The sequence below is a fragment of the Haliaeetus albicilla genome, chromosome 7, assembly GCF_947461875.1.
Source record: "Haliaeetus albicilla chromosome 7, bHalAlb1.1, whole genome shotgun sequence".
NCBI lineage: Eukaryota > Metazoa > Chordata > Aves > Accipitriformes > Accipitridae > Haliaeetus > Haliaeetus albicilla.
This window is the reverse complement of record NC_091489.1, coordinates 33,566,541-33,592,403: the sequence shown is the minus strand read 5'-3', so window position 1 is coordinate 33,592,403 and position 25,863 is coordinate 33,566,541. Positions and strand designations below refer to the sequence as shown.

The 25,863-nt window shown below is 41.3% G+C and overlaps 1 protein-coding gene across 4 annotated transcripts; it reads right to left on the bottom strand.

Moving 5' to 3' along the window:
• Positions 1-268: 268 nt before the first annotated feature.
• On the bottom strand, positions 269-23,466 carry FERMT1 (FERM domain containing kindlin 1). 4 transcript variants are annotated; one of them, XM_069787602.1, is made up of 15 exons: positions 23,387-23,466; positions 19,429-19,601; positions 16,368-16,601; positions 14,675-14,821; positions 13,869-14,082; positions 12,705-12,807; positions 10,997-11,104; positions 9,962-10,093; positions 9,772-9,821; positions 7,446-7,570; positions 6,011-6,117; positions 5,051-5,272; positions 4,256-4,380; positions 2,181-2,322; positions 269-902 (listed from the first exon to the last, which is right to left on the bottom strand). In XM_069787602.1, exons 2-15 carry the CDS (start codon positions 19,577-19,579, stop codon positions 729-731), a joined length of 2,034 nt encoding a protein of 677 aa, XP_069643703.1. In that variant the 5' UTR covers positions 19,580-19,601; positions 23,387-23,466; the 3' UTR covers positions 269-728. The 4 variants fall into 4 exon arrangements, with proteins under 4 accessions (XP_069643703.1, XP_069643706.1, XP_069643704.1 ...); XM_069787605.1 differs by having other exon boundaries at positions 23,383-23,464; XM_069787603.1 differs by having other exon boundaries at positions 19,508-19,601; positions 23,387-23,440.
• Positions 23,467-25,863: the final 2,397 nt, after the last annotated feature.

The window sequence follows — 25,863 nt, the reverse complement described above, 5'->3', positions numbered from 1 at the left end:
AAGCATTTTTTTCAACCTGGTAATTAACAAAGTTCCTCAAAAGATCAATGTTTTGAATCCAGTTTTGCCAAGATTAATGCTTTGTTTTAGGTGTCTGGTAGCTTCTCTGGCTTTAAGGGAACTGCTTATGTGGATGAAGGTAGACACAGGTGCTCCATTTTTGAACAGTTGTGTAATCCCTACTTGGGTTGTGATAGCTCAGTCTGTAGGACTTTGAAACACTGATGGAATGTTTTCTGTTCCCAGTGCAAGTGTTAGACAAGTAATGTAGCTTTGAAATACATATTTATTCAGCTTTAGTTCTGCTAAATGCTGGCCTTTCTAACAATGGCCAGTTCAACAGTGGGAGTTGCACAGCTGTAACAGATAAAAAATTTGCTGTACAGTATCCTCAAGTTACTTGTTCTGGATGCTTAAACAGATTGTTGTAATTAAAAATACTAGATTCAGAAATACCCAGTGGCTAGACACTGTTTATTAAAAAACTTCTGGCTGTACAAAAGGGAAATAAAGACCATTTAATTTTCCTAATGTTGATGATGGAGTTGCCATACTGCATCCAGTGACCTTGGCTTCAATATTTCACAAAACCTGTAAATAGTCCAGTAATATTACAAGATGGATTGACATGTACAACATTTGTTAGCAGTTATCAGAGAGATTTTTGTTTAATCTCTGGTCTTCTTAGCTGTAGGGAGAAGCAGGCAGAGGGAAGAGAGTACTTCACCTCATTCCTGACCTCCAGTTAATTTATGGAACAGATCTTCGTCCAGTGTTTCATTCTGGTCCTTGGAGCGGGTGGACAAGAAGATGTAGCCCCCAATATACTCATGGATGATTTTGCAGTCTGCGCTCAGACACGTGAAAGCGATAGATACATTCTGATCAAACTCGATTGCAACCTAAAGAAAACACATACGGCAAAATCAGAAACAGAGATAGGCTGCATCTGGGGAAAAAGAGCAAGCGGGAGAGCACAGCTGGACCCCAAATGCTGTGATAAAGCAGTACCTGTCTCTGCTGAGCAAGAGCTGTAAAGATTTCTGGATCTGCAGGATGTTGAGTGTTTGGCTGCCTCTTTCTTAATTTTCTACTACGGCAGGGCCCTCTTGTGGTCAAAATCTTGTTGCTTGTTTAGACAGGCAACAAAAACATGCTTTTAACTAGTTTTTCTAATGGTGTATAAAGTGAACACTGAGAAGAGCAGGAATGTCACTCCCGACTCTTTGTATGCTTAACCAATAATGTTTAATACTCTTCATTGTTACGTGCTAACCTTAAATCTGCTTTTGGGGGCCAGGTTTTTATTTCCAGCTACTGTCAGTTCTGAAACCCAGCAAACTGGGGTTAATTGCTAACTGTGGATTCTGCCTTTTTTGGGAGGGATTTAAAGCAAGCCCAACAGCTTGCCCCAGCATTACAGGCTCTGGCAAAGGAAGTACTGCAGGAGAGTATTAGGGATTGTATCTGATCTCTCCTGGCTCCTGCAGGTGGATGTGGAAAACTGTATAAGCAGAAGCAGTTTCCAGGCTGCTTGAATTTACATCAGGTCACGCTAATTCCACCCCAGAAATCTACAATTTACAGAGCTGGCTTCAAGCTTTCAAACCCAAACTCTCCAGTGGACTGCTGGGCGACAGCTGGCTGCCCTGAGCAGCCTTCATCAGGGTCAGGAGCATCCTGGTGTAAATCACACAACGGAACTTCTTTCTCAGGACCGCATACTGACACAGAGGAGCTTGCACCCTGACCTTGCAATCTCAGTTTGGGATTTGAAAGACAAACTGGGTTCCTGTATCCTCAGTCTCTAATAGACACTGAATCACCACAATTTGGAGGATGGTGCATGAGCTACACTATACAGAGAGTTAAAATGGGATTTTTACTGTGACAGAGCAGTAAACATAATGGGTTGGAATTTACCTTTGAGTATTTCACCCCATCAAAATCAAGGGCAACTTATAAAGAATAAGCTTGGTAGGAACCTTTTAAACTGGAGATATTTTCCTTTCTGAATTTTGACTACTGACTCCATTAAGAAAAATTTTAGACAGCTTATTTAATAACATGTCACAACACATTCAAAATCTTTTTGCTCTGAGGCTTGAAAAGATTTTCTGAAAGCATCCTCCAGTGTCTGAAATGTAATGACTGAATGCAGAGAGCCGTTCCAGTTTTACCTGGCGTATTTCCCAGTTCACATTCCACTGCTTCATGTTGGAGAACCTCCATGTTGTGATAGGATCTCCTGTGGCTATATCTATTCGTATCAGCCTGTTATAGGACACCCCAAGCACATCATCCTTTTTGCTTCCTTTAAACCTGAAAAAAACCCCAAACCTTTGAGCAGATCTGGTTTGCAATAATTTCTAGAGAAATGTTTCACCTGCCCTCCCCTGAAAGTGCAGAAAATGTGGGAGAAGTCACAACAGCCTGGGATTGAGGAGAGCTTGGACCCTTCTTTAGAACTGTATTTGTTATAGAGCAAAAATGTAGGCTGGTGAACCATGGTATAAGATGTAAAAGAATCAAGCAGGTAGATCTGGCTGAAATCTTTCCAATTCATTGTCTTCTGCTAAAAATGACTGTTCTGCCAAAATGCATGAATTTGATTATATTTTTACTGGGAAAGTGTCAACAATAATTTTCCTTGCTTCATTTCACTGATGTTGAAACATGTTCTTTTAGTTATATTCACCTAAATTATATAAGCATATCAAAATATATTTAATATTTTATATTATGTATTGCTATTAACTTAGTGAAACAACTGTTAGTGATATATGCATGTTTCTGAATATAAATCACATTACAAAAATATTCAGCCATTTTAACATTTCAACTTCTGATTAGAGATGAAAAATAAATATAAAAGCATCAGAACTTTCAGGGGACAGAAATTTCTGAGTTGGAAATAGCTAGGAAAAGATTACTCTGGTAAAGAAACCACCTTCCTCTACCTTCATGCTGAAAGGTAGAAGAAATCTCATCTGTCTGCTGTTAATATTTCCAATATTTTTGATCCTGTTGCTGAACCTTCTCTCCTTAGATGCAGCTGGCCCTTCGGGAAAGAATGTGACCTGGACCAAATTTGTGCCTTACTTAATGCCCCGACTGAGATACTGCTCATCAGTTTGTAGAAAATTGCCACAAGGTGTTTTGCTCATGCTACAAAATGCAGTTTAGGTGTCGGCTTTGTTTGTTTAACAGAATTAGTGCTGACGGATAGGGCAAAACATCTATATTTTTGTTAGTAAATTAGTGACAGGGAACATTCCTGGGCACTGAACTTGTATTCTGTTCAATTGCTAGAAGAGTCCCAGGCAGAATTCTGGCAGCAACCAAGCAGTGCTCTCTCAGATGACTCCCAGGTACAGCTCAGGAGCTGGAGCATCCAAGGACCAGCATGATCTGGTAGTTCATATGAGGCTACTGGGTTTTGGGAAGTCAGAGAGTTTAATAGTACAGATGTGGGCTGTTCTACGCCAGCTGGAGTCTGTGCCCGAGAATGGTTCCCAGCTGGTTCAATTTACACCACAGATGATTCCTAAGTAGCCCTGGAAGACGTGTTAAGCACAAATTAAGGAAGATGCCTCCAAGTATGGTTGTGTCAGTACTTTTCAGTTTTTTGGTGTTTTGTCAAGAAGAAAGAATGCACGTCGGAACCCTGCCATATTCAAGGTAAGTGTCCAGGGAAACTGCTGTGAACACAACAGGACCTTTCTTGTGCTTACTGCTCTTCCAGATTCACCTAAAAAAGGGATCGTGTTTGCTGCTTTTTAATGAAATGCTGAAGAAATTATGCTCAGCAAAAAGCTTTTTATCACAAAGTCTGATCCAATTTATCATAAAATCTGATCAAAAAAATCTGATTGTAAAATCTGATCAATCCAGCGAGCAAGAGTTGGAATGAACAAATATACTGCGAACCTGAGAACACCAACAAGACATGGATTTTTTACATTTTAGTGAGTTTATGTCAATAAGGGTTTAATCCTAGTGATATGTTACTTCAGGCAAAACCCAACAGGTCTGTATGAAGGCAGACAAAATGGAGAGTCTCACTCCAGAAGTGGAGCTACTGAGTGCTACTGCTATAGAAAAAAACAGCAGTATGGAATTTACTCGAATTAAAAAAGGTCTGTGGGGGAAAAAATAGAGAGTGTTTCCATAACAGGGAGTCAAAGAACTTCCTGCAACTCACTGAGCGTGAACATGTTATGGCAGCTTGACATTGCTGTAACAGTGTGATTACCTTACAATGTAGTAGGATAAGCCAAACTCGGGGAGGGACTGCCATGCTTGAATAAAACGCAGCTTGGCCTCCACTAGGGTCATCTGGGATACGTTTTGGTGGGCTTCCAGAATACGAGCAGCCAACTGAGAAACACAAGAAGATAAAAACGTTTCAGTTGACTGGAGAACAAAAATACCCTTGCTTTCACTAAATCAAACATCATTAGCTCTGATGCCACATTCAGACACTTAGCCATCACTGTTGATGCAGATGTACTGCAGAGAGCACTTGGGGACAGATCCTGAGCTACAAGGGCAGAACAGTACTGCAAGGTCTCAGGTCCAGGTTTGTGCTGCACTGGGTCGAGCTCCAGTATACTGCTCTGGAGACTGTGTCCTGAGGATGGGTGGGCTGAACTCTTTTGCAGCAAAAGCAGTGGACAAGGAATTAGGTGGAGAGGAAAGAGAGGCACCCAGGCCAAGAGGACAGGAAGACACTGTTGTTTAAGATGCAGACAGTAACTTCCTGTCCTTAAAAACCTTCCTTTATTACTCTGAAGAGACTTTCAGGGACAGTGTTATCATCAGGAGAACATGATGAGTGACTTAGGAGGCGGTGTGGATGTAGGAGTACTCGGAAGAAGTGCTGAGAGACCTGCCCCTGTGTTCAGTTTAAAGAAAAGGCCTCTTGCAAAGGGACAAATGAGTACTGCAAGATGATTCTACTGTATGGTTTCCAAATGCTGCTTCGATCCAGCCTCACCCCTAAGCAATCATTGGAACCACCCATACCCAACCATCAAGCTCAGGATACCTGCTTAGACTTGTATTTTTTGGTATAACGTAGTGAGACGAAGCATTCTGGTTTCATATCTATGCTTTCTGGATCAGAGACAGCCTGGGGAGACATGGTCCAGTTCTTCATCTTTAGAAATGAAAGGATCTTGTGGACCTCAGGATGATAAGAGCTATCGGCCATTGTTTTGCCTTTTGAGGCTAAAACGCAAGCAGCCATCCACCGAGCATATTGATTCTCCTGCAACAAAGACAATTGTTTGATGTTTTTGGACAAACTATTTATGAAGATTGTTACTGCTCATGCACCTTTCACTGCACGATAAAACCACTCTGGAGTTATTCCGCTTAATTTGTGTGGATGTGTAATTACTATAGTACTATTGTTCTTCACTGATTGGGCTAGTTCCACCTACAGGACTGCCTTTGCAGAATAGTTAGGTTTTAAATTTTCAAAGAAATCCAGTACTTTGGAATAGAGTCTTTTGGAAATTTTATTGCATGACTATTTTCCACCTAAAGAACATTTTTACACAGTTTGGATTGATACTTTTCAATACAAATGAAATAAACTGAAATTGAACACTCATGTGAGATCCTTGTCACGCTACCCTCATCTGAATGGCGAGAGTTCTAATTAAGAAAAAAGAAGAGAACAAAGGCCAAACCTTAGTCCTCTGAAACCACTGGAACAAAATACTGTAACCTGTTTTTACTTTTTTGATTGTTTGTTCTTTTTTTCTTTCCAGCAGCTTTACTTGGAAACTGATGATAAACACAGAATTATTGTCCTTTTATCCCCTCAACCATTAAGTATTTGTTAGAACACCACATCATTCTTAAATTTTACTAAACGTAGATAATAAAGTCTCTGCAGCATCCTTATTTTTCTATACAAATTCTAGAACAGGGCAATGGGTCTTATAGACAGTCTGCCAATCAGTCTGGAATACAAGCTTTCCCTTGTCTGATTACTCACATTATCACACCTTAAATATACTTCATTCATGCCATCAGCAACAGGAATTAGTAATTTGATTCCAAACTTCTTTGCTGCAACATTTACATCTGGTACAACTTCACATCCTAGATCACAGAGAATCAGAAATAAATGAATTTATTTAATTACTACATCACTAACTTTAAGTGCTGATTAATATTAAAGAACAGTACTTAATGGTTGTTTTTCTTTGAGATCAAGGGCCAAGACTTTTGAAGCTGAGGCCTAATGAGAGGTTTCTGTTCTGGTTCACTGCCTGGTTGGCTTGCCAGGGTGATGAATGCTCTGAGCTGAAAGAGCATATTAGTCAATGTGGAAGAAAAAGGATGCAAGTGCTCTCAAAACCTCAGCCTGATCTTAGGAAACACTCAACACTTAAAATAGAGAGGAACTGATAAGATAGGCACTTTTGGAAATTTTACCCTAAGTGACTTGAAAGCCTGGACTCTATTTGCAGAAGAAACTTAGTACTGCCAGTGGGATGTAGGTGACATCTACAACGGAGCTGGCCAGTTCAGGGATCCCAGAGAACTCTGGGACCTGGTATTTCATGTTGATGGTGGTGTTACAGGCCTTCTGGATTCAGCTGGAGTCGAGGATGCCTACAGTTCCCCTTTGTGTCAAGGGACACCAAGGCTGTGGACTACTTGGTGAGGTTCCAGCCACCCTGGCTAGTTTTACCATGCATTTATCTGACCTACTGAGGATATGCAGATAGGTATGCAGAGCCATTTGTTCACAGGGGTCAATCTTCTTTCTATTTCAAAAGTTTCTTCTAGGATGAATCCTGGGCATCACTGTTTCCCTGACGCTGAACAAATGATGTCCCTGCAGGAGTAGATGTAGATGGAGGCTATATATGGTGCTGGTGTTTGCCCTGTGTACACCCGGCGTTTCTACTCCAGAAGTACCTAAAGCTAGTTGTAGCTATGGAAATCCCCACACATGAAATGAGCAAGGCCCAAAGAAGGTCTTGGAGCTGTCCATGCACAGCAGTATATACATGCAACCTATGGCATTCTTGCCCACTGCATCATCCATAATCCTTTACTACCAGTGTGCGTTTGCCAAGGACAGAGGTGAGTACTACTGTTTAACATAGAGTAAAAATATTTGGAAATAGAAATGTCACACAGATCACATTCTCTATCTGACTCATCTTTAAGTGAATTCAGCAGTACATGGCATTTTAAAGCCAGGTCCAGATAATCTTGGTTTGGGCTAAGCTATTGAATCCTTTTTGTTTAGGCTTCTTCTGCAGATTCGGTCTGCCTGCTTAGGAGTCTCAATAACTGAAAAAGTTCCAAGAATAAGTGCTACTATGCTTGCCTTCTTGAGTCTTGCAGGGATTTCTTGATTTATTCAGTTCACGAGCGCAATAGAAAAAGGAAAGAAAGGAAAAGGAAATTCCTACCTTTTAGGTTTAGTTTCTCAATAGGTTCTCCTTGTGCGGATTCCTTGTTTTTAAAATAAGATACTGAAGTGTCTTTAAAGACAAACCAATATGGCTTGATAGCTTTGAGTGACAGCTTCCTTGGCCTAAAAGGAAAAAAAAATCACATTTGTTTATATGGAAGTGTACAAATTGCTAAGTCACTCACAAATATTACTGTGGATCTCAAATTGCTTTGAGGTCATACACATGGCTTTAGTTGGGTTACTCATACTTGTGTCAATGAGGGGGGTGGCAAACACCTGGAACCAACATCGCACCCAAGTTTATAGAGGTTCTGTAGCACTCCAAGAAAAGGTGATAGTTTAAGCCATCTTCTTCCACTAGGGCAATGTTACTTCAGCTCCTCACACAGGTATATAGATGGATAAAATCCTCATTTTAATTATCTTACTTAATTTCAATACTTTGCTAATGCAAACTGATTTCTTTCATAGAGTAAATTTAAAAATACCTGCTTTGGAATTGAGAATTAACTGATAGATACTAATAGTCAGACATAATCATTGTGCCTGCCCCACCTCTCTTCAATAAGAGATAAAAATCATAATTAATTCTACTAAGAATACACTAACAAAGCCACAGGTGGCAGGGGGTGGAACAGGGATGGGGAAATGAAATCCCAGGTTCAGTATAATTCAGGAGGGAAAACCAGAGGTATTAGCATTACTTTAGTAGAGAAATACTTCACAACTAGCTACAAAGGTCAACAATGAAGTTAAAAAGAAGAAAAAAGAAAAAAAAAATTCCACTGTCTGTTTAGTACTTCCCTTTAAACCTAAGATGATGGTACAAAGAGTCGACAGCTAGCTGGAAAACAGTAGTTTATTATACCCACTCTTGCCTTCTCCAGAGGCTTTCTGGAAATCCTAGTTTAGAATCCTTTCTAGAAAATGGTGATTTTTATGTTTAAATTAAAAAAAACCCCTTGGATTTTCAAAACTGGCAAATATTTTTAATTTTCCAATACAGTGACATTCTTCAAAAATAAGGGACTATAATTTTTTTAGACTACTAAAATTATTTTTCTATCCAAAAAAAAGTTGCTGAAAACTTTTTTGAAAGCTTTTTGTTGGTTTAAAAAAAATACTGTAATTCTCCACAATATTGTCACCCACCTGAAAGCAGTATTTACTACTGTGCTAATGTGGTGCCTACTGTGAATAAATGTGAATAAAAGTTCACTATATGAATAGAGTCAGCGGTATGACATGCAGAGCTTTGCATTTAGGTTTACGACATGCAGAGCTTTGCATTTAGGTTTACAATTAATCAAATAATTATAGTAACAAAATGTTGTTCCCTTAAAGAAATATTTTACACCTTACCTAGTTTCTACAATGTCTTAGGTTTAGTAAGTGATTTATCATGGACATAGGAAATCTTTCATGATGAAAACTAACTGCTGAATGCTTTTAAAAGCAAACTGCTGTACTGCTGAGGAAAAATAAACACTCCATTGTTAGAGGCAAGTAACTGACAGAACTTAAAAGGCTTAAATTTCCTTTCATCTTAAGCCACCTTAGTAATTTGAATGTCAAATAAAATTCCTAAATTGGAAATTAATAATTAACAATTCTTAACAGTTGACAACAGTTAAAAATTTTCAGGTGCAATTTTCAGTTCACTGACTACAAGTACAATTTGTTAACAGAATGAATCTGATAAATATTTGTGCAATAGAAATCTTTATCTTTCTAAAACACAAACACTGTTTCGTGATAAAAGGCATTACAGACTTGAGGTCACTGCAGTCATTTAAATAACCCATAAATCAAAATATTATAGTGGGATCACAGAAACTCATTTTGATATTAGAAAAAAACAGATTCCGTGTTTGGTTAGAAAGGGGTAATTTGTTTGTTTCTTTTGTTTAAAAAAATAAATAAATCCTCAGGGTTGCTTTCAGAAATTCCTCTCAGGGAGAGCTGAAAGTTTTTTCTAGTTTTTCATTGGAAAAAACCAGTAAAGTGTGATTGAAAACAAAATTGTAGACTCTCTTGTTTAGAGTTGATGATTGATGAGCACTAGGAAATATGAAGAGCCTGGTCTTTTAATAAGTGTAATTATAGCTACCCCAGCACCCCAAGAGCTAGAAAGATTTGCTGAGAATCTTGCTCAGAAGCAGTAAGAGAAAGATTTGAAGAGGATGATATTAGGCTAGTTAGATCTATCTGGTATATTTGTTAATTTAGAACTGTAGGATCTAGAATGAAAAACTCAAGAGATCTCTTGTATGCTTAAGCTTTTTGGTTTGTATATTTTATTATTAGTTTTAATAACTCACCTAACTAGCCTGAGATTATCGGCAAGTTTCGGGATGTCTGTGATGTCCTCCTATCAGGAACAATTAGGAATAATTTTAGTACAATGCACTTTGTAATGAAACTCTGTAAAAAAATCAGGAACCAGGTAGGCTCATCAGAGTCAATGCATTTGACACAGTGAAAGCAATTCTGGGATCCGAAAGGACCTACCAAAAAGTTACTTGCGTTTCCACCTTCCAGTGTCACTTCCAGATTAGAAAGAGCAGCTTCTACTTCATCTACTTCTGATTCACAGGTGAAATCTTGTGCCTCTGATGATAATGATAACTTGCTTACATGATACTAAAATAAAACATCAATATCAAGTAGTTAATATATCAATTAGCAACACACAATCACAGCATATGAAAATAGGCCATTTGGTCTTCTGGGTCTTGGACAGCTGCGTAAAGTTCTGCAGCATGGAACCATGGGGTTTTTCACAAGGAAGCAGGTATGTCCACTATGATCTCCACTGCAATTACTGATAACAGTTTCCTATTTTGATTGCCAGTGTTTCTAGTCCTTCACTGTATAATCGTCCCTGTTTTGTAAGGCTGACTCAGTGCTAACATTGCATCCCCAGTACTGTCAGCTGTAAGTGCCATCCATATCAGGTGGAAACTTGGCAGCGAGGTTCTGTGGTGTTCTGCAGTGTGGCTGTGAATTTTTTGGCAGCTCCATTTACATTTAAAAGGAAGGAATTTATTATTAAGAAACATTTGTGCCTTATTACCTACAGTCAGGGACTAAGCCACGCTAGGTCATGTTAAATTTCTATGTACTCCATAGCCTCCCTATCTTCACTTTGTGCTATAGCTTTTTTTCGGTCTGTTGTGAACGTATGTATTTATGTATTAGAGAAATTTTCAGGAATACTATGCGACAGGATGGTTGTGAGTATGGGAAGCAAAACTTCATAGTAATCCCCTTCAGAATTAACTGGTATCAAAGTTACATCCTGGGTACAGTTTGCTTTAGATAATGTTAGTAAATGATTCCGTAATGGTATGTGTCAGTTTGAATAATGGTGAGCTGCTACTGAATTTAGTTGGTTTAGTTGAAGGATGCTGCTTATTGTTTCTCACTCAAATAGCAGACCCCCAATCCAAGCAGAGCTATTGGCCTGGGCTCTATCCTAGTCTTGTCCTAGCTTGTGCTTGCCTCCTGAAGAAACAGGTTTTGCAACTTGGGTCAAGTACATGCCTGTAGTGCAGCGAAGATCAACATTTCTTCCTCTGTGCAGTCAATTTCTTCTATCAGGATGGCCCAACGGGCTTGTTCATATATTTGGTTTATTCGCACTGCATCATACTGTAGCAAAAAAGAACAACATAGGTCATTAACGACCATCAGGATGAAGATTCACGATGAGGTGCAGGTGATCTAACATTAACATTGGGCTGAAGCCATAAAGGTTGTTTCCTTCCTCCTGCCACCTCTGCCCTGCTGTATGTTCCCATCCTTCTCTTCTACTAGCTCATGTGATTGTGTGTAGGGTCACAGTGGCTTGCTGATCCAACCAAGAATTAATCAGGAGTCCTTGGCTGAAGCAGAAGGGGAGATTAAGACATCCCCTTTTGTAGTAGTAGGCCTTGGGCTGGTTTAACTGAAATGTGAAACCACACTGTGAGAGTGAAAATAATGTGACATGGCTGATATGAACGTGACAGTCAACAGCTTGCTACTGCCAAAAGACAGAAACTCTTACTCCTTACTTCCCCTCTTCTGCTCTTGGCTTTTTCGGTTCTGGCTCTATCTTTGCACTGGATTGACATTTGTCAGATCCTGCTGTGAACTGCTTTAATTCACTATCCATTTTTTGGATAGTGATTGTTCCTTATTATCTGCTTGGTTATTAAGCTGAAGTGCCTCACAAAAATATTTGAGCCCCAGAGCTGGTGAAAGGTAGGTGATGGGAAGGTAAACCTTGGAGCATGACCTCTCCCAGTGCTGGCAAGCTATTAAGTTGCCTGAAGCTGTTTTGTGTTATTTCGTCCTATGGCTCCATGGCTGGCTGGGGCAGAGAAGGAAAATGTTTGGGCTGCTGAAGTTGAGACATGTACTTGAATTTTAGTGGGGATGGCTTTTCACCCCAAACCATGCAACCTGAACTAGAAAGTGCCCTTCTGTTTATCTGAGATGCCTGAAATGAGAGAGTTTTACAGAATTTACAGAAAATAACAACATGAAGGCCAAATCCTCTAAAATTCATGTTTCAACTCTTGTTGATTTACGCCGGTCAATGATCGTGCTTTAATTTCACTAAATGTATCACCCCAGCCGTAAAAACACTGGCTTAACACAACCACCATGACTGACTTTCAGTGGAAATAAAGGCAAATGAGAGGCAACCTGAGAAAAACATTGAAGTGATTTTTGAAGACTAAGTCTTGTTTCAAATGGGACTTAAACACTGTTGCTGAACTTTCCAAAGGTATTTAATCACCCAGTCATATTGAAACAAATTTAAATGTCTGAGTGCTTCTGAGGGCTTCAGCCCAGAAGAGCTTAATACTCAGTGAAGGGCAGTGGAACATAAATGTAATTTTTAAGTCCATTTTCAAAAACAGGGCTTATACCTTTACAGCATTTAGGATACTGTTGGTTTAGTTTTCCCCTTAGTTTTTCTTGTTAAAAGAGAGGCAGAAAGCAAGCCAGCTCCTCTGGAAATCTGGATACTGTTTCTGGTGCTCGTCAGATCTCATCGTTATACTTTAGATCTTATTTCAGGTGAGGAATGGTGATTCAGTGTCCAGAGGGGAAAAGTGCAGCCTTAGCTGAGGGGAAGAAGTTGAATTTGATCTCTGAAGGGCCTGTAACAAATCCTAGCTAAAATCTGGTATCCTTGTGCTATAGCTTCTTGACATGAAAGCAGGCAAACAATGAATAGCAATAAAAACAAAGCTCTTACTTTTGGATTCAAATCAAAGAAAGTGTAATATTTAAAGCGTAAAAGAAGTTGATCGTCCTCCAGAATGCCTTGTTCCATAAGTGATCGAGATGAATCTAGCCAGCTGTGGAAGAAAAGAACCCACAGATTCATCTGTACAGGAAAAACTATCACACCTGCAGAGCTCTAATGTAATTGTAACACAAAAGTGGGAACAAATAGCTCTAATTTCTGCAAGTCTGGGGAAAATTGATGTAGCTCAAGAAGCTGGAACGTTCGTATGGATTTCCCACTTTCATTGTATAAACACAATACCTGCAATCTTATATTTTTCTCCAGCATTATTGAAAACATCAGGAGTAGATGCCAGAAACTGAGCAGTAACTAGTTGTGGGGTGACCTATGCCAAGAAGATTCTTTCTTCTTGATCTCCAGAAATGGGAGGTTCATTTAAGCCAGGGCAAAAGTGTGCCTGTAATATTTAGAACTCCTGCTTTTCATTTCAGTATTTGCTGTTTTATAATTCTAGCTAGTTCTATTCTCCAGTGAAATCCAACGAAAATATTGAAGTCACTGTTAAACACTCCACAGATCTAAAAATGACAAGCCACACTTTAATGCTAGAGAGACAATTCTCTCAAACACTTGCACCACTAAACCCCCTAGTGCTCTGTATTATTCTATGGTGAACAATAAGCAATGTTTGCTTGTGCGTAACTCAGTAAGTCACCTATTTGTAATGCATTAGAGCTTCATTGAATTTATCCACATGTATATTTCTACTGTCAATTTAAAGCCTTTAGAGTTTGGTATCCAAACTGTCCTTTAGCTGTGCCCACAGTGCTAAACTGGATTTGCCTTCATCTAACAACAGAATTTAGTCCAGAGCCTGCACAATTGCATCATTCATCACTATAAAACAAAATTTTAAATTTGTTTAAATTTAAATTTGTTACAATTTAAATTATATTTAATTTAAATTAAATACAAGAAAGTTGTATAAGGAAAAAAGATTAAAAAAAGAGTAAGTATTTCTGAAACAAAACCTAGATCAAAGCATGTTTTTAAGTATGAATATAGCCATATATCAGGGGTTTGTTTTCAAATTCTGCTTTACGCTTAAAAAGGTGGATTAATGCTACCCTTGTTAAGCCAGCTCACAACGATCTCAGAGAGGCATCTTACCCTGCATTGAGTTTGGCTTTGTCAGCTAAAGTCCGAGGCTGGTACATCTCCGCTAGTGTTTCTGGAGAACAGTTGGGATGACTGAAGGCAAGGATGCTGCAGTTCTGCTCAGTCAAGGGACTGTCGCTGAACCAAGTAATTGTAGAAGAAGATGGTGTCCCACTGATGGGATCATAAACAGGTGTCATGGTTTTACTGTAGAAACCTGGACTTCCTGCAAGTTAAAAGAATAATGTGTTATTCCAGGGAAAACTGCCTTCAGACTTCGGTAGTCTACCACTTTCCATCATAAAAGACCAACCCTTTTCTTTCAAGACAATCTCCTATCTCTGCTGTTGACAGCAGGCCTTGTCCTTTCACAGGTGAAGTGACCTCAGGGACAGAAGTGCTCTTTCTTGTTCTGTGAGATATCTCAGTTGTATTGGAGATAGGAAACACATACTCTCAAGCCTTTATTTCTTGTTTTCCTTGCAGGTTGCCAAACTTGTTGGATATTTTAAGACTCGTCTCACATTTTCAAAGACCAGCAGCACATCCTGTGTGCAGGGCTGCAGCTGGTCACCTGTTTTCTGGTATGGCCTTTCTCGTATCAATGGAAAGGAAAACATTTTAAAAGACAACAGAAAAATATTGATATATTGGAGATTTCAGTAACTTCTTGAAGCCACTAGTTTCAGGCCAACTGTGTCTCTCTGACTACCATCCTACATCAAACTGGTCTCCCTGGTTTTAATTGTGTAAAAAAGAATTTCTTCTTCTTTTTGACTTTCAGTCAGAAGAAGAAAATCATATTGATTTGTCATTACCTGATAATCCAGAACTCACTGGAGAATTACACAGGTTTAAAATATCTTCTGTAACTGGTTCTTTGCTGTTCTTGTCTTTTTTCTTTTTCTTTTTGAGTATGTCTTCTGATTGCTTCAACAAAGAGAGTTCTTCTGACCGTCTAATATCTACAATGGCAATTTGGGAAGTGAAGCAAGATGAAACATTTGAAACTTAGCAGTTTATATCCAAAAAAAGCCCATGGTTGGTAATAGCATTTGGGGAAGCTCCATGTTGCAATCTGCATTTTATTTTTAGCAGGTTGAAAGCAATAGTCGTGGAAAATCCAGTAATTCAGTAACAAGGCCAAAGACTTTGGGCTGTAAGAGTGAGTTTTGACAGGATTTAAGCCTGCTTTTGTAGCAAGCCTAACTGTATTTTAGAACACCAGGGAAAAACTCTTTCTCCCTAATGGCTCTGCAATCACCTTTGAGCATAATAACACCAAAGAAATGTCTGACTTATGAATAAGCAGGAACAGAAATGGAACCACTGTATTGGAAGTTCATGCCTTTTATTATTCACTATATTTCACGTACAAGATTCTGTCTTGGCTATATACTATTTCATAATGCACTACTGATTCAGACACGTATTGTCAGTTGCAAACCTGGCACTTTGTTTCTGAAAAACACTTTTTTCCTGGGGTAAGCAAAGACATTTTTGACAGTATTCACTCATGAGGAAAGTTACAGGGTTCCTGTCCTGACTCAGTCTGGAAGAAAACTGTGGGTAGAAATACTTAATTCAGCCAAATGTCAGTTGAACAATTGTGGCATCATTTTATCAGAGCTGTTAAGTATAATAAAGACATACTATACCTTTCACAATCCACTGCTAGAAGATGAAATTGAAAGCTGCATTGTGGTCAATATGAGGCGGTAAATTCCTTCTGAAGATTAATGTGTTACTGGGCTAAGCTTTGAAGATCTAATTAAAATGAGGATTTTAATCCCCATTTTACCCTAAAACTAAGGGATTCTGAAGGCTGTTTGGAGACTCAACTTACTCCTGTTGATCACAGGCACACAGGTCTGGCATGCTCCAAAACCTCATCTCTACTTGGAGGTGCTCCATTATTGGAAAGAGTAGAGACTTGGGGACTCAGTGCTGCAACACATTCATGGGCTTGTGTGAGGTAGTTAGGTATGCCCTGGTCTGAAGAGGTTTGCGCATATAAAAGTTTTGAATATTTAAAACGTGCTCCTTCTGAAGTGAATACATATAAGCGATAGGGCAAGTTGAATATCATTAATGCCAGTGAAAATAGGTGATAAATCAGTTGACACCAGTAAAATTGCCTATGATGAAGGCTGGTGTAGGAGACTGGTAAGCTCAAGCTCTTAGTCAATGGCGTAGAATAAGCAGGACTGAGTCCCGCTCAAGGAGGACAAGGATCCCTACAAAACCGTCAACAGGCCTTTGACTGTCCAGTACTCCTGCAGCTCATGGGACACATTTCTGATACTGTTTGCGTCAGTTATCACAAAACTGAGAACGACTGACATGCACTGGATACTAAAACCCAAAAATATCTGTCTTTTGATCTTGGGTCAACTCCATCAAATTTATCCTTGAGCTAAACAGTTTTGTGAGTAAGGACTTCACATCAAAACAAAGTCACCTAATAAAATGCTCCAACTCAGTTGCCAGAGGGGATTTAGCTTTACTTACTGAGAATTTTACAGATGTCACTGACAGCTTTGAATACCATAGAAGAGAAGCTAACTTTCAGTCTCACAGTCTTCATGTTTGGCAAGCGAAGCCGCAGCATTTTGTGCTGAGTAGTAAAGAACAGCTTAGCATCTGCCTGCACCCCGCATTTATCGAGTGTCCAGTGGGTTTTCAGAAGCCAACATTTTTTTTGCTCCCACCAAAGAGCATAGTCTGACCAATCTTGTGATATTTCTAGGAAAATACAAAATGGTTATTAATAAACTATGAAGCAAATATACAAAAAACTTGGTTTGGAAACAGTGCTCTGCAAACGGGAATTTATTTACATTAAAGCAGCAACTACAGTTCCTGAGACCTAGAGCCCATTTGCTGAATACTTGTGGCAGTCACTGGGAACTAACTTCGTTTTCTCTGAAGAGTTAACCTGGGTGCTGACTGTGGCACTACCTTAATCTTGCAGATATCTGTAGGGAAAGTGCTTCTCCTGAATCTGGTGCTATACATGGTCCAATGCTGCTTGGATTGTGCTGGTATATGGACTAGTAACAAGGGTAGCCACTTCACAACTTGACAGCGCAAGCTGAAAATCCTCCTGCAAAACCTTGTGCGCACCCGATGGGCACAAGTTCTTCCACAGTCTCCTGGGAAGCACCACTGAACGGCTCGGCTCATCTCTATAGTGTTAAGAACCAGCAGTGAGTCCCTTGAAGCCTTGAAGCCTTGGTGACAACAGCTAAGGGCTGTTCTCAGCTTTTCTCTGTGGCTGCGAACATGGATGTTCACCTGAGTGCAGCCCACTTAGGACAACTTTACAGTGGCAACATTCTTTAAATAATCAAGGAGAAGAATTATTATTTTGGGAGTAAGCCCTGGGACAATCAGGAAATAGTTAACAAGCTCTCTAACAAATATGATAACCTTCTCTACCACACAGGATGGAGAAACTTGTAAGAGAAGTAGAAACTTGTAAGGGAGGTAGAATGGGCATGATGCAATATGGTACAGTTAAATCTTTTATTAGCCTGTGCAGGAGGGCAGGCTGGTGTGACTGACCAGGGACTGGCAAGGGTTGTCTACAGAAACTTCTCAGAGAAGACAAGGCTGCCAAGAGATGACTGTCTTGTTTCACTAATATGGACTTGCCTGTGTTTTGCTTAAGTAAAAAATGTTTGTGTATTTTGTACTTCGAAAACATACAGATAAAGTAAGGCTTGCTGAATCAAGAACAGATAGAAGACTTTGTTCATGACTTACATTAAGAGTTTTCGAGCTTTTCTCTGATTATGTTTGAGCAGTAAGCAATCCTGACTGGAAGGTGTCAAAACCTTGACTAAATCAGCATGAGAAGCACATGCATAAGAAAAGAGATAAAGCATTGCTGCTCTCAGTTTCATGGGGAATTCCAAGATTAGATGACTTCCCAGATGCCAATGATGTGTAGTAGCAGGTAAAGTTTCTGTGTGATCTTGGTCAAGTTGTTTCAGTCTTCTGCATCCTTTCTTGTTCCTCCTCATTAGCTCTGCCACGTAGAGACTATCCCTCACCATGTCTATAACATGGTAGAGGCCTATCCTATTTTGGAGTTTCTTGGTAAAAATTGTGTCTCAAGAGAGCTGCTGACACAAATTGCTTAGTTACAGATTTGCTTTAAATATTATTTAATATAGAAAGCTTTTCACACTAATTATAAAAATACTGTGAAAAATTAGCCTTCTGACCCAGTGAGGACTCCAGCTACCATTGGTGTGCTCGCTGAATTGTGTGTGTAAGTATACAGAGACATTGGTAGAAATGTATCACAGATTTACTACCTGCTTGAATGCTAGAAAAGAGATTCCTTGATAAAACCACTATCTCCAAGTAGAGCTTTTCCATCACGAAGGGTGTTGGTGTAAAAATGTCCTTCTGTTGAATGGGAGCCTTTTGGAAAGAATATCTTGTATATCTCCCTTTTTTTTCCCTTCAAAATCTGTGTTTGAGAACAAAACCTTTCACTTGGCAGTAAGAACTCTGAAATTATTAAGCTGCCGACTTTAAATTTCTTGATGCTATTTTGCTGAAGGGTTTTATTATAGTTCACTTTTTCTCTTCTTGTTTGTCTGAATTCAAGCTATGTAAAAAAGAATAAAGTTTCATGGAGGTTTTTTTGAAATTTTTTTTTGTTGCCACAAATCTTGTATTTCTAAAGCAATGCGTAGTAATACAAAGTTCATGGTGTTCCCACTTGGCAAGTCTAATCTAGCAGACAGGTGCCTTTCTGTGTGACATTGGTGACTGAAGACTTCTAGATTTAAGAATTCCAGGAAGAAAACCAATTCTTGAAGAATGAGTTGCATATGAAAAGCCTGTGGCATTGATATAATAATCAAATACCATACTATCTTGTCTGTATCTATTACTCTGCAGCCTCAGAGTGCAGGTGATTATTTTGGGACACAGCTCCATTTGATGGCTTTGAGTTAAAGAAACCTAGATTCTCTTACTGCCTGTAGCGCTGACTTGCTGTGACTGTACACAGGACATTTAACCTTTCATTTCCCATCTTTGACTCGGCCAGTCTCTGCTCTTCACAGCTGTTCCCTACTGAACATATGCAATGGATAACATAGCTCAGGTTTTGGCTAGAATGCCACTATAGCACAGGAAACAGTAACTTTTGAAGTGCCTTTGTAACAACTAATCCCATCTCTTTGACTGCTGCAGGTGGATAAATAGGGCATCAGCTACCTTTATTGCTCCACAAACTAGCCACTTGTAAGTCTATGTGGAAAGGGAGTTGAATAATTAGTCTAGGCCAATTATATTTGTCTAACTGGAAGACAAAAACAAACCAAAGTTTTGTTTGCACTGTGATAGTATATGGGTTTTAGGCACAGACAGGGAGGGGTTCTGGCCACATAAAAACCCTGCGTCTGCAGCACCTACGTGCCCAGTGTACCGTTACAAAGAAGGAAGTGAGGCAGTGCCATTTCAAAATGGCAGGAGCCTCTTTTTGTAGAAGGAAAGCTGCGTGTATTATTTTAATAACACTGTGTAAATTAAACAGGTCTTTACTCACTGATTTGTTCTACTAATTTCAGCATCACTCCTCCAATATGAAGGTCCCCTGTGACCTGCAGTAAAAATTCCTTTTGTACCTCTTCATGTTGATGATCAACTGTCACCAAGAGCTCCCAGGAGTGAGACCCATATTCACTTGAGGAAATCATTTTGGAAAGGTCTATGTAAGCTCTACAAAAACAAGACAAACAAACAAAAAGGATTTTTTCCCTCCACTCTCTGAAACAAATGCATTTCTCCATAGTCTCAAAGTACATCCATGCTGCCAAGACTTCGCAGTAGCCTTGGCTGGAACTTCAGATATGTAATCTTGTTACCTCTGAACTAGACTCTGCTCTTGTGATTACTCTTGCAAGATAGGCATGTGGGATTTTTTGGTTTTATTTGACACCCCCCCCCCCCCCCCAACTCAAGTGTCTCCAGTTGGGTAGAGATAGTCCAGTTTTACCCAGGTTTTCCCCACTATACAGTGCTAATCTGTCAGTCTGGACACTGTAAAGCCTGCAGTTGTGGGTGGGATCTGTTTTGGCAATCTGTCCAGTGAACAAAGGAATTTCATTGACTTATACACTTACAGCTGTAATTTTTGCTGCAAATGAATGTTTACACTCGGAGTTCTGCCACCTTGGTCCCATGGGACCAAAATCAGAGAGCAATTTTACCTATTTGAGTAGATGTAAGGTGAGACAAATAGCTTTAATGGCTCTCTGCCAGCAATATCTAGGCACGTATCTGCAGTTTCTTGCACAGAGATGTAGGCATGTATCCTGTCTCAGCAGGGTGAATCGTCTGAGATCCCACTGGGCTCCTGCCAGGACAGATAAACAGTAATCATGCCAAGCCAAACCAGAGAAGATGCTCAAAGTAGAAGCTTTGGTTATCATCACTAGAGTTCTGCTAATTACTGAAGAATGAGCTTGTAGGTATAAGGTGACTGATGCTGCAGGAAGGATTTGTGATATTTAACCAATGAGAGAAGATACCAGATTAGCACTCAGTGTCCTGTGAAACTGAACCCTAAGAAACCAGCCTTTGCAGTTGAAGTTTAGGCAATAAAGTGGATGACTTCCATTTATTGCAGACTTTCAGCAGTACCTGAGAACCCAAGTCACAGACAGAGACTGTTAAAGGTGCTGTACACAGACTGCTTCTAACACAAAAAATAACTAGGAGTTGTTTACGAAGAAGGCTAGAGGGACTGTAACAACATTAACAGACTTGTAGTTCTTTTAAAAAGAAGTATTTAGTAATTTAAAACCTTTAGCCTAAAAGTTAGGTCAAAACCAGAAAAATCAAGGACAGTTGTCACAGGTGAGGAGCGAGAGAAGGAACGACCTTTTGTAGGACTGACTGCAGGACAAGATCAGACTAGCTTAGGTTACACTAATGTAAAATTAAGCTAAAGGTTAAATACAGCATGCCTAGAAACAGGGTGAAAATTTAAGTTCACCTATTTGCCCAATTTATAATAGCAAATCTTTATGTTACTGATTAGATAATAAAAGAGGTTTTTAGTGCCAAAAGATACCACTCCCGGGCAGAGCCCAGTACAATGTTAATTCCGATGTTCCCTTCCAGAGGTGCAAGGAGGTTCTTGTACCTGAACAGCCAGCCTGTTACAGCTTAATCTTCCCCAGATTTTCAGGTGTTATTCATGTTTCTTAATGTCTTATGGTTTAAGAATTTCAACAGGAAGACTTCTGATATTTTGTTAAATTATGTATCATGCAGTATTTGTATTATGGAGTACAACATAAATCAAAGTCATCTAACTGTTTCAGTGGAGTTCTTATAAAATCTGTAGACTTGGTTCCTTGAACTCCTTTGGGCCTAGGCCATGCCTGGTGTCAATCCTACTGATATAAAATTCAATATCAAAGGGATAATAGAAATATGGTGGTAATGACAAATTCTACTAAAAAGGAAAAGTGATTCCAAAGGTAAAGGCAATGAAATTGTATCTGTTAAAGATTAGATTGATCCCCCCCCCCAAATGAATGACAATATAAATGAAACAATCTGTCCAGCTCAAAATCATCCCTTTAGGGGAAAATCACCTTACCAAGGAGTTTTGCTAGAACAGTGCTGGGAGTCTGCCCTGAAATTCTAAAATCATGATGACTTATACACAGCCCTCACCCAGCAAACTGCAACTTCATAATCATATGACTCCAAGAGGCTCATTTACACTGAGGAACAAATGCTATTGTTCTTGGATGTGCCAGCCTACACCTTTTCACCAAACAGTTACTAAACCAACAAGGATTGATCCTTATCCAAGAAGTTTGTTTGTTTTGCCTTGGTAAATAAAGACATCGTGCTGGACACTGGAAAACAAATATGGCTCTCAGGCCTCTGGGATAGAGCTGGGATTTTGAATTTGTGCTGCTGTGTGCCACATGGATTTACTAGCTTAGGTATGCATTAGACCAGGGGCTACCTGGTGGAGAGGAAGGGCTGGGCCTGTCCTGAAGGCACAGAGTCCAAGACACAGCTCCTGAGATGGTCTCCCAGGCAGATGAGGCTTTCAGCATGAGGGCAGTACAAGGTGTAGAGAACAGTTATCATTGCACTGTATTCATAGCAAAACAAAAATACTCACTTCAGAAGAGTCAAAATGCCACTAGTCACGCTCCTAACCGTCAATAACAGCTTTAAAAATAAATCTACAGCTGGCCTAAGCATGAGAACTATGTGATTTCATTTCAGGAGGATAGGTATGAAATCTGGCAGAGGAACTATATTTTTTCCTACGCTTAGTCCACTATAAGCTGGTATTGTTACAGAAAAGAAGCAGTCTCATCTGCTTTCTTGTGCCAGTGGAAATATTTGGGAGCTGATCTGGATTTTTTTTTTTTCCTTTTAAAATTTGGTTTAGCTTCCCAGTCTAATTCTGCATACAAATGCTTGTGCTGACACGGGTGAAAATGAGCAGCCCAAGGGGCGGGTGAAACTCTTTCTTCGTTCACGCTGGCTTGGAAAACCATGGCCTCAGCGCAGCTAATCCTGGCACTCCATCATTCCCTAAAGCTGCTCTCCTCCCCACTTCCTCTTCAAACCAGGAGGTTTTAGTTTGATGATAAGAAAACACAAACACTAGTAAATCTATCAGAGCACGCCGCACAAACAAAGCCTAGTCTGGAAAAAGCGTCAAGCTAAGCAACAAGGGCAACTGACTATTGTGTTTACAACCCAAACCACCCCAAACTGCCAGGGCAGGCTGTGCACGCTCCATGTCTTAAAACCTTCAGGTCAAGACTGGATCTGCTCCGGGAACGCGCCCCAATTCCTGGGCTCCAGGCGGGTTGCAGCTGTATGGCCTGGCACAGGGAGATCAAAAAGGCCAGGAACATGTCTTCAGGCTACTGCTGCCTCCAGTCGGTATTTCTGCTGAGCATGTTAGCCAACACAGCTATAAAAAAGCAGCGATTACTCTGCAGATTGAGCTCTCCCTACATTTTAGCCCTCGCAGCCCTGAACTTCCAACTTGGTGTGGAAACGCAGGAGGACGTTACTCGTACTGGAGCGGGAATAGATCCGCTGTAAGGGAAAGGGGGGAAAGGCAGAGGATGGCGTTTCTCTGACTGTTTCTAAGACAGGCAGCGCCCTGGCATCTTCCAGAGGGTAACTGCTGGGAGGCAGGGGGTAAACAGGCGCCGGTCCGCGCTCCGAGGGCAGAGCCGGCGTTTGAGGAAGTGCCAGGCTGCCGCTGCTGGAGTGACCCCGGGGAGGAGGTTCCCCGCGGGGGGCCGGGAGCGGATCAAACCGCAGCGACTGCAAGCGCTGGAAAATTAATAATAATAATAATAACCTGGTCGCCCGGCGTTCCTCCCCCGGCCCCTCCGCGGGTGCCCGCACGCCGGCCGCCCGGGGACACGCGCACTCTCCCGCCCCGCCCCGCGCTTCCCCGCCGGCGGCGAACAGCCCTTCGCGCCCGCGATCGCTCGCTCACTCACGGTCTCCGATGGCAGCGCCGACCCTCGCCTCCCTGCCCGGCTCCCGCTCCCTTCGCCTCCACCTGGCGTCTGAGAGGCGGGAAGGGGAGGAGCGGCGCCCGGCCCGGCCCCACCGCCGGCACCCCCGAGGTAGGCGGCCCTTCCCTTCCCTTCCCTTCCCTTCCCTTCCCTTCGCCCCGCTCCGCTCCGCTCCGCTCGGCGGGCAGCGCCGTGCCGGCAGGTAGGGAGAAGCCGTCGGGGAGCGCTGTCCTCCCCTCCCCTCCTCGCCGGCAGCCGCCCGCGTCGTTCCCCGCGGTCTCTCCGCCGCAGGGCTGGCGGAGCTTGCTGACTCGCCAGAAGCGTTTGTCTGGCGGTAGCGGCCACCGCAGACCGGCGGCTGCTCGTGCGGCTGGAGCGGCCAGTGGAAAGTAGCGGCGTGAAAAAGGTCTTTCTGGGGGAGGTGGCTGAGGCACGGCTGAAGGCCGCCGGGGGAAGTTGATAGCTACCCTCAAGAACAAAGAGTGGTAAAGCCGTATCTGAAATACCTCCGTATCTCCCTTTCAGGAAGTGAGAGCTGGTGTAAAGGTACCAGAAACACGATTTAAAAGTTAAATATTAACTTTAGGGTCAGTTTGAAACATCTACAAGTCTACTTTAAGACCGATTGGTGTTAGAACATGTAGCTGGGTAGGTAGAAGCCACTCTGCAGTGACCATGGCTAAAAGGTTTTGTCCTTCTGTCCTGAAAGCCTTCCTGTCAGGTGTTGGATGTTGGGTGAGAAACTGGTAGACGTGACTGAAATACTCACGCAAGCCACACTCAGACATGCTGGAGCAAGGAGGGCTTGTTAGGGGACTCCGCCTCTATCTTTAACTGCAACACTGTAACTCCGAGGCCATTGAGCCGCATTCGGTGTACAGAGGGTTGTTGCTTTTAAGCTGCAGTTATGGAGAGATGTGAGACTAGTCAGAGAAAATAAGTTCAGTTGGGAGGGTGCAGCGCCAAAGAATAGAAGGGTGCATTTGTGATGGAGGGATGTGTCACAATGCGCAGAATAAAAGTGGGTTGAATTGGCTGGAACTGGGCAAGTGCTTCTCCAAGAGGCAGATTCCCATAGAAAGCCTTTCTTGCCTTAAACTTTTGACTTGCTTGGTGGTATAGTGACTAGATAAAACACAGTGGGGAAAAAAACCCCCACCCCAAAATCCAACAACACTAAAGAGGAACAGGGAAAATAGAGGAAAAAGTTCTTTCAGATTAAACTCATATCCTGGAAAAAGAACCTCCAAAGGCTGTAGAGGTAAAAAGGAACAAAGGTACGAAGGAACACTAGAACAAAGCAGTTGCCGAACCACAGATAAAATCACAGGATGTTTGCTCCCTGTATCGCTATCCTACACTCAGTCACTGAGCTGCTCTGGCCACACTCAACTCTTCAGATTGGTGTGCGTACGCCAAGATTGTGTAAGTATCAGACACCCTTTGAGGCAGGAACTTGACAGCTCATGCCCTTTAGGGCTCTCAGTCACCTGAGGGCACAGATAGGCCTTTAATTGCCCCACCCAGACTCACCTGGGACCAATTCCAGGTGTTCTAGTTAAGCTCAAGCTAAGTGTTCAGTTCTTGCTTGAATGATGTTGTGGGTGCCCTGGTTGGTGGGAGCGCTGAAGGGGGGGGGAAGGAGGTGTCACCCTCCAGTCCTAGCTCTTCCCTCCATATGGAGCAGCTCTGTGTTTGCTGCTCCTTGGCAGTTCCTTGACTCAATGGCTTTTCAATCTTTATAGGACAGTTTGGTAAGCCACCTATTTGTTTTGGGTTTGTTTTTTTGGGAGTGGTGAGGAAATTTAATACAGGTATGTATGCAGATGAGCAAATAACTTTTCATGGAAAAGGCTATGGGGTAGTATGAAATTCAGGTCTGAGTTACTTTCAATAGTGGGAAAAGCACTTAGAAAAGCTTAAAAGGTTGTTCTTGGGCCAGGGTATTCTGGTGTGTGCTCTTCTTGGCTATGTGAGCTTGTTTTGTCTTATGAAGATGGCTAGGACACAAAACTAAAAAACTTTTCCTGGTGCTCCATTCAGCCTAAGCAGAGACAAGATGCAGAGGTCTAGGGAAGCTTGTAAACAGCCAAGTCTGCTGCTGCTCAGCTCAGAAACAAATCCTTGTGCTCTGTTGTTCAAGCAAATAAAGCATCTGTCCTGTAGGCAGAACTGCAGGCCCTTGATTAAATTGGTCAAAAAAGATGCTCAGGAGATAATAGATACAAGCAAAGGTGATTGCCAGGCCAGAAGTATTAATAAACATTGACTCTCATCTCCAGTTTGGTCCATGTCTTGACCTCTTCTAAGTACAAGCACTGTATATTCCCCCCCCCCCATTTGCCTGTGAATACCTACCTTGAAGGAAAAGACTGCAGAGTTTGATGTCAGCCTTACTCTGCTGTGGGAGGAGGGCTATGGCACATGTTCCTTCTGAACTGTTTTGGGACTGCTGGAGA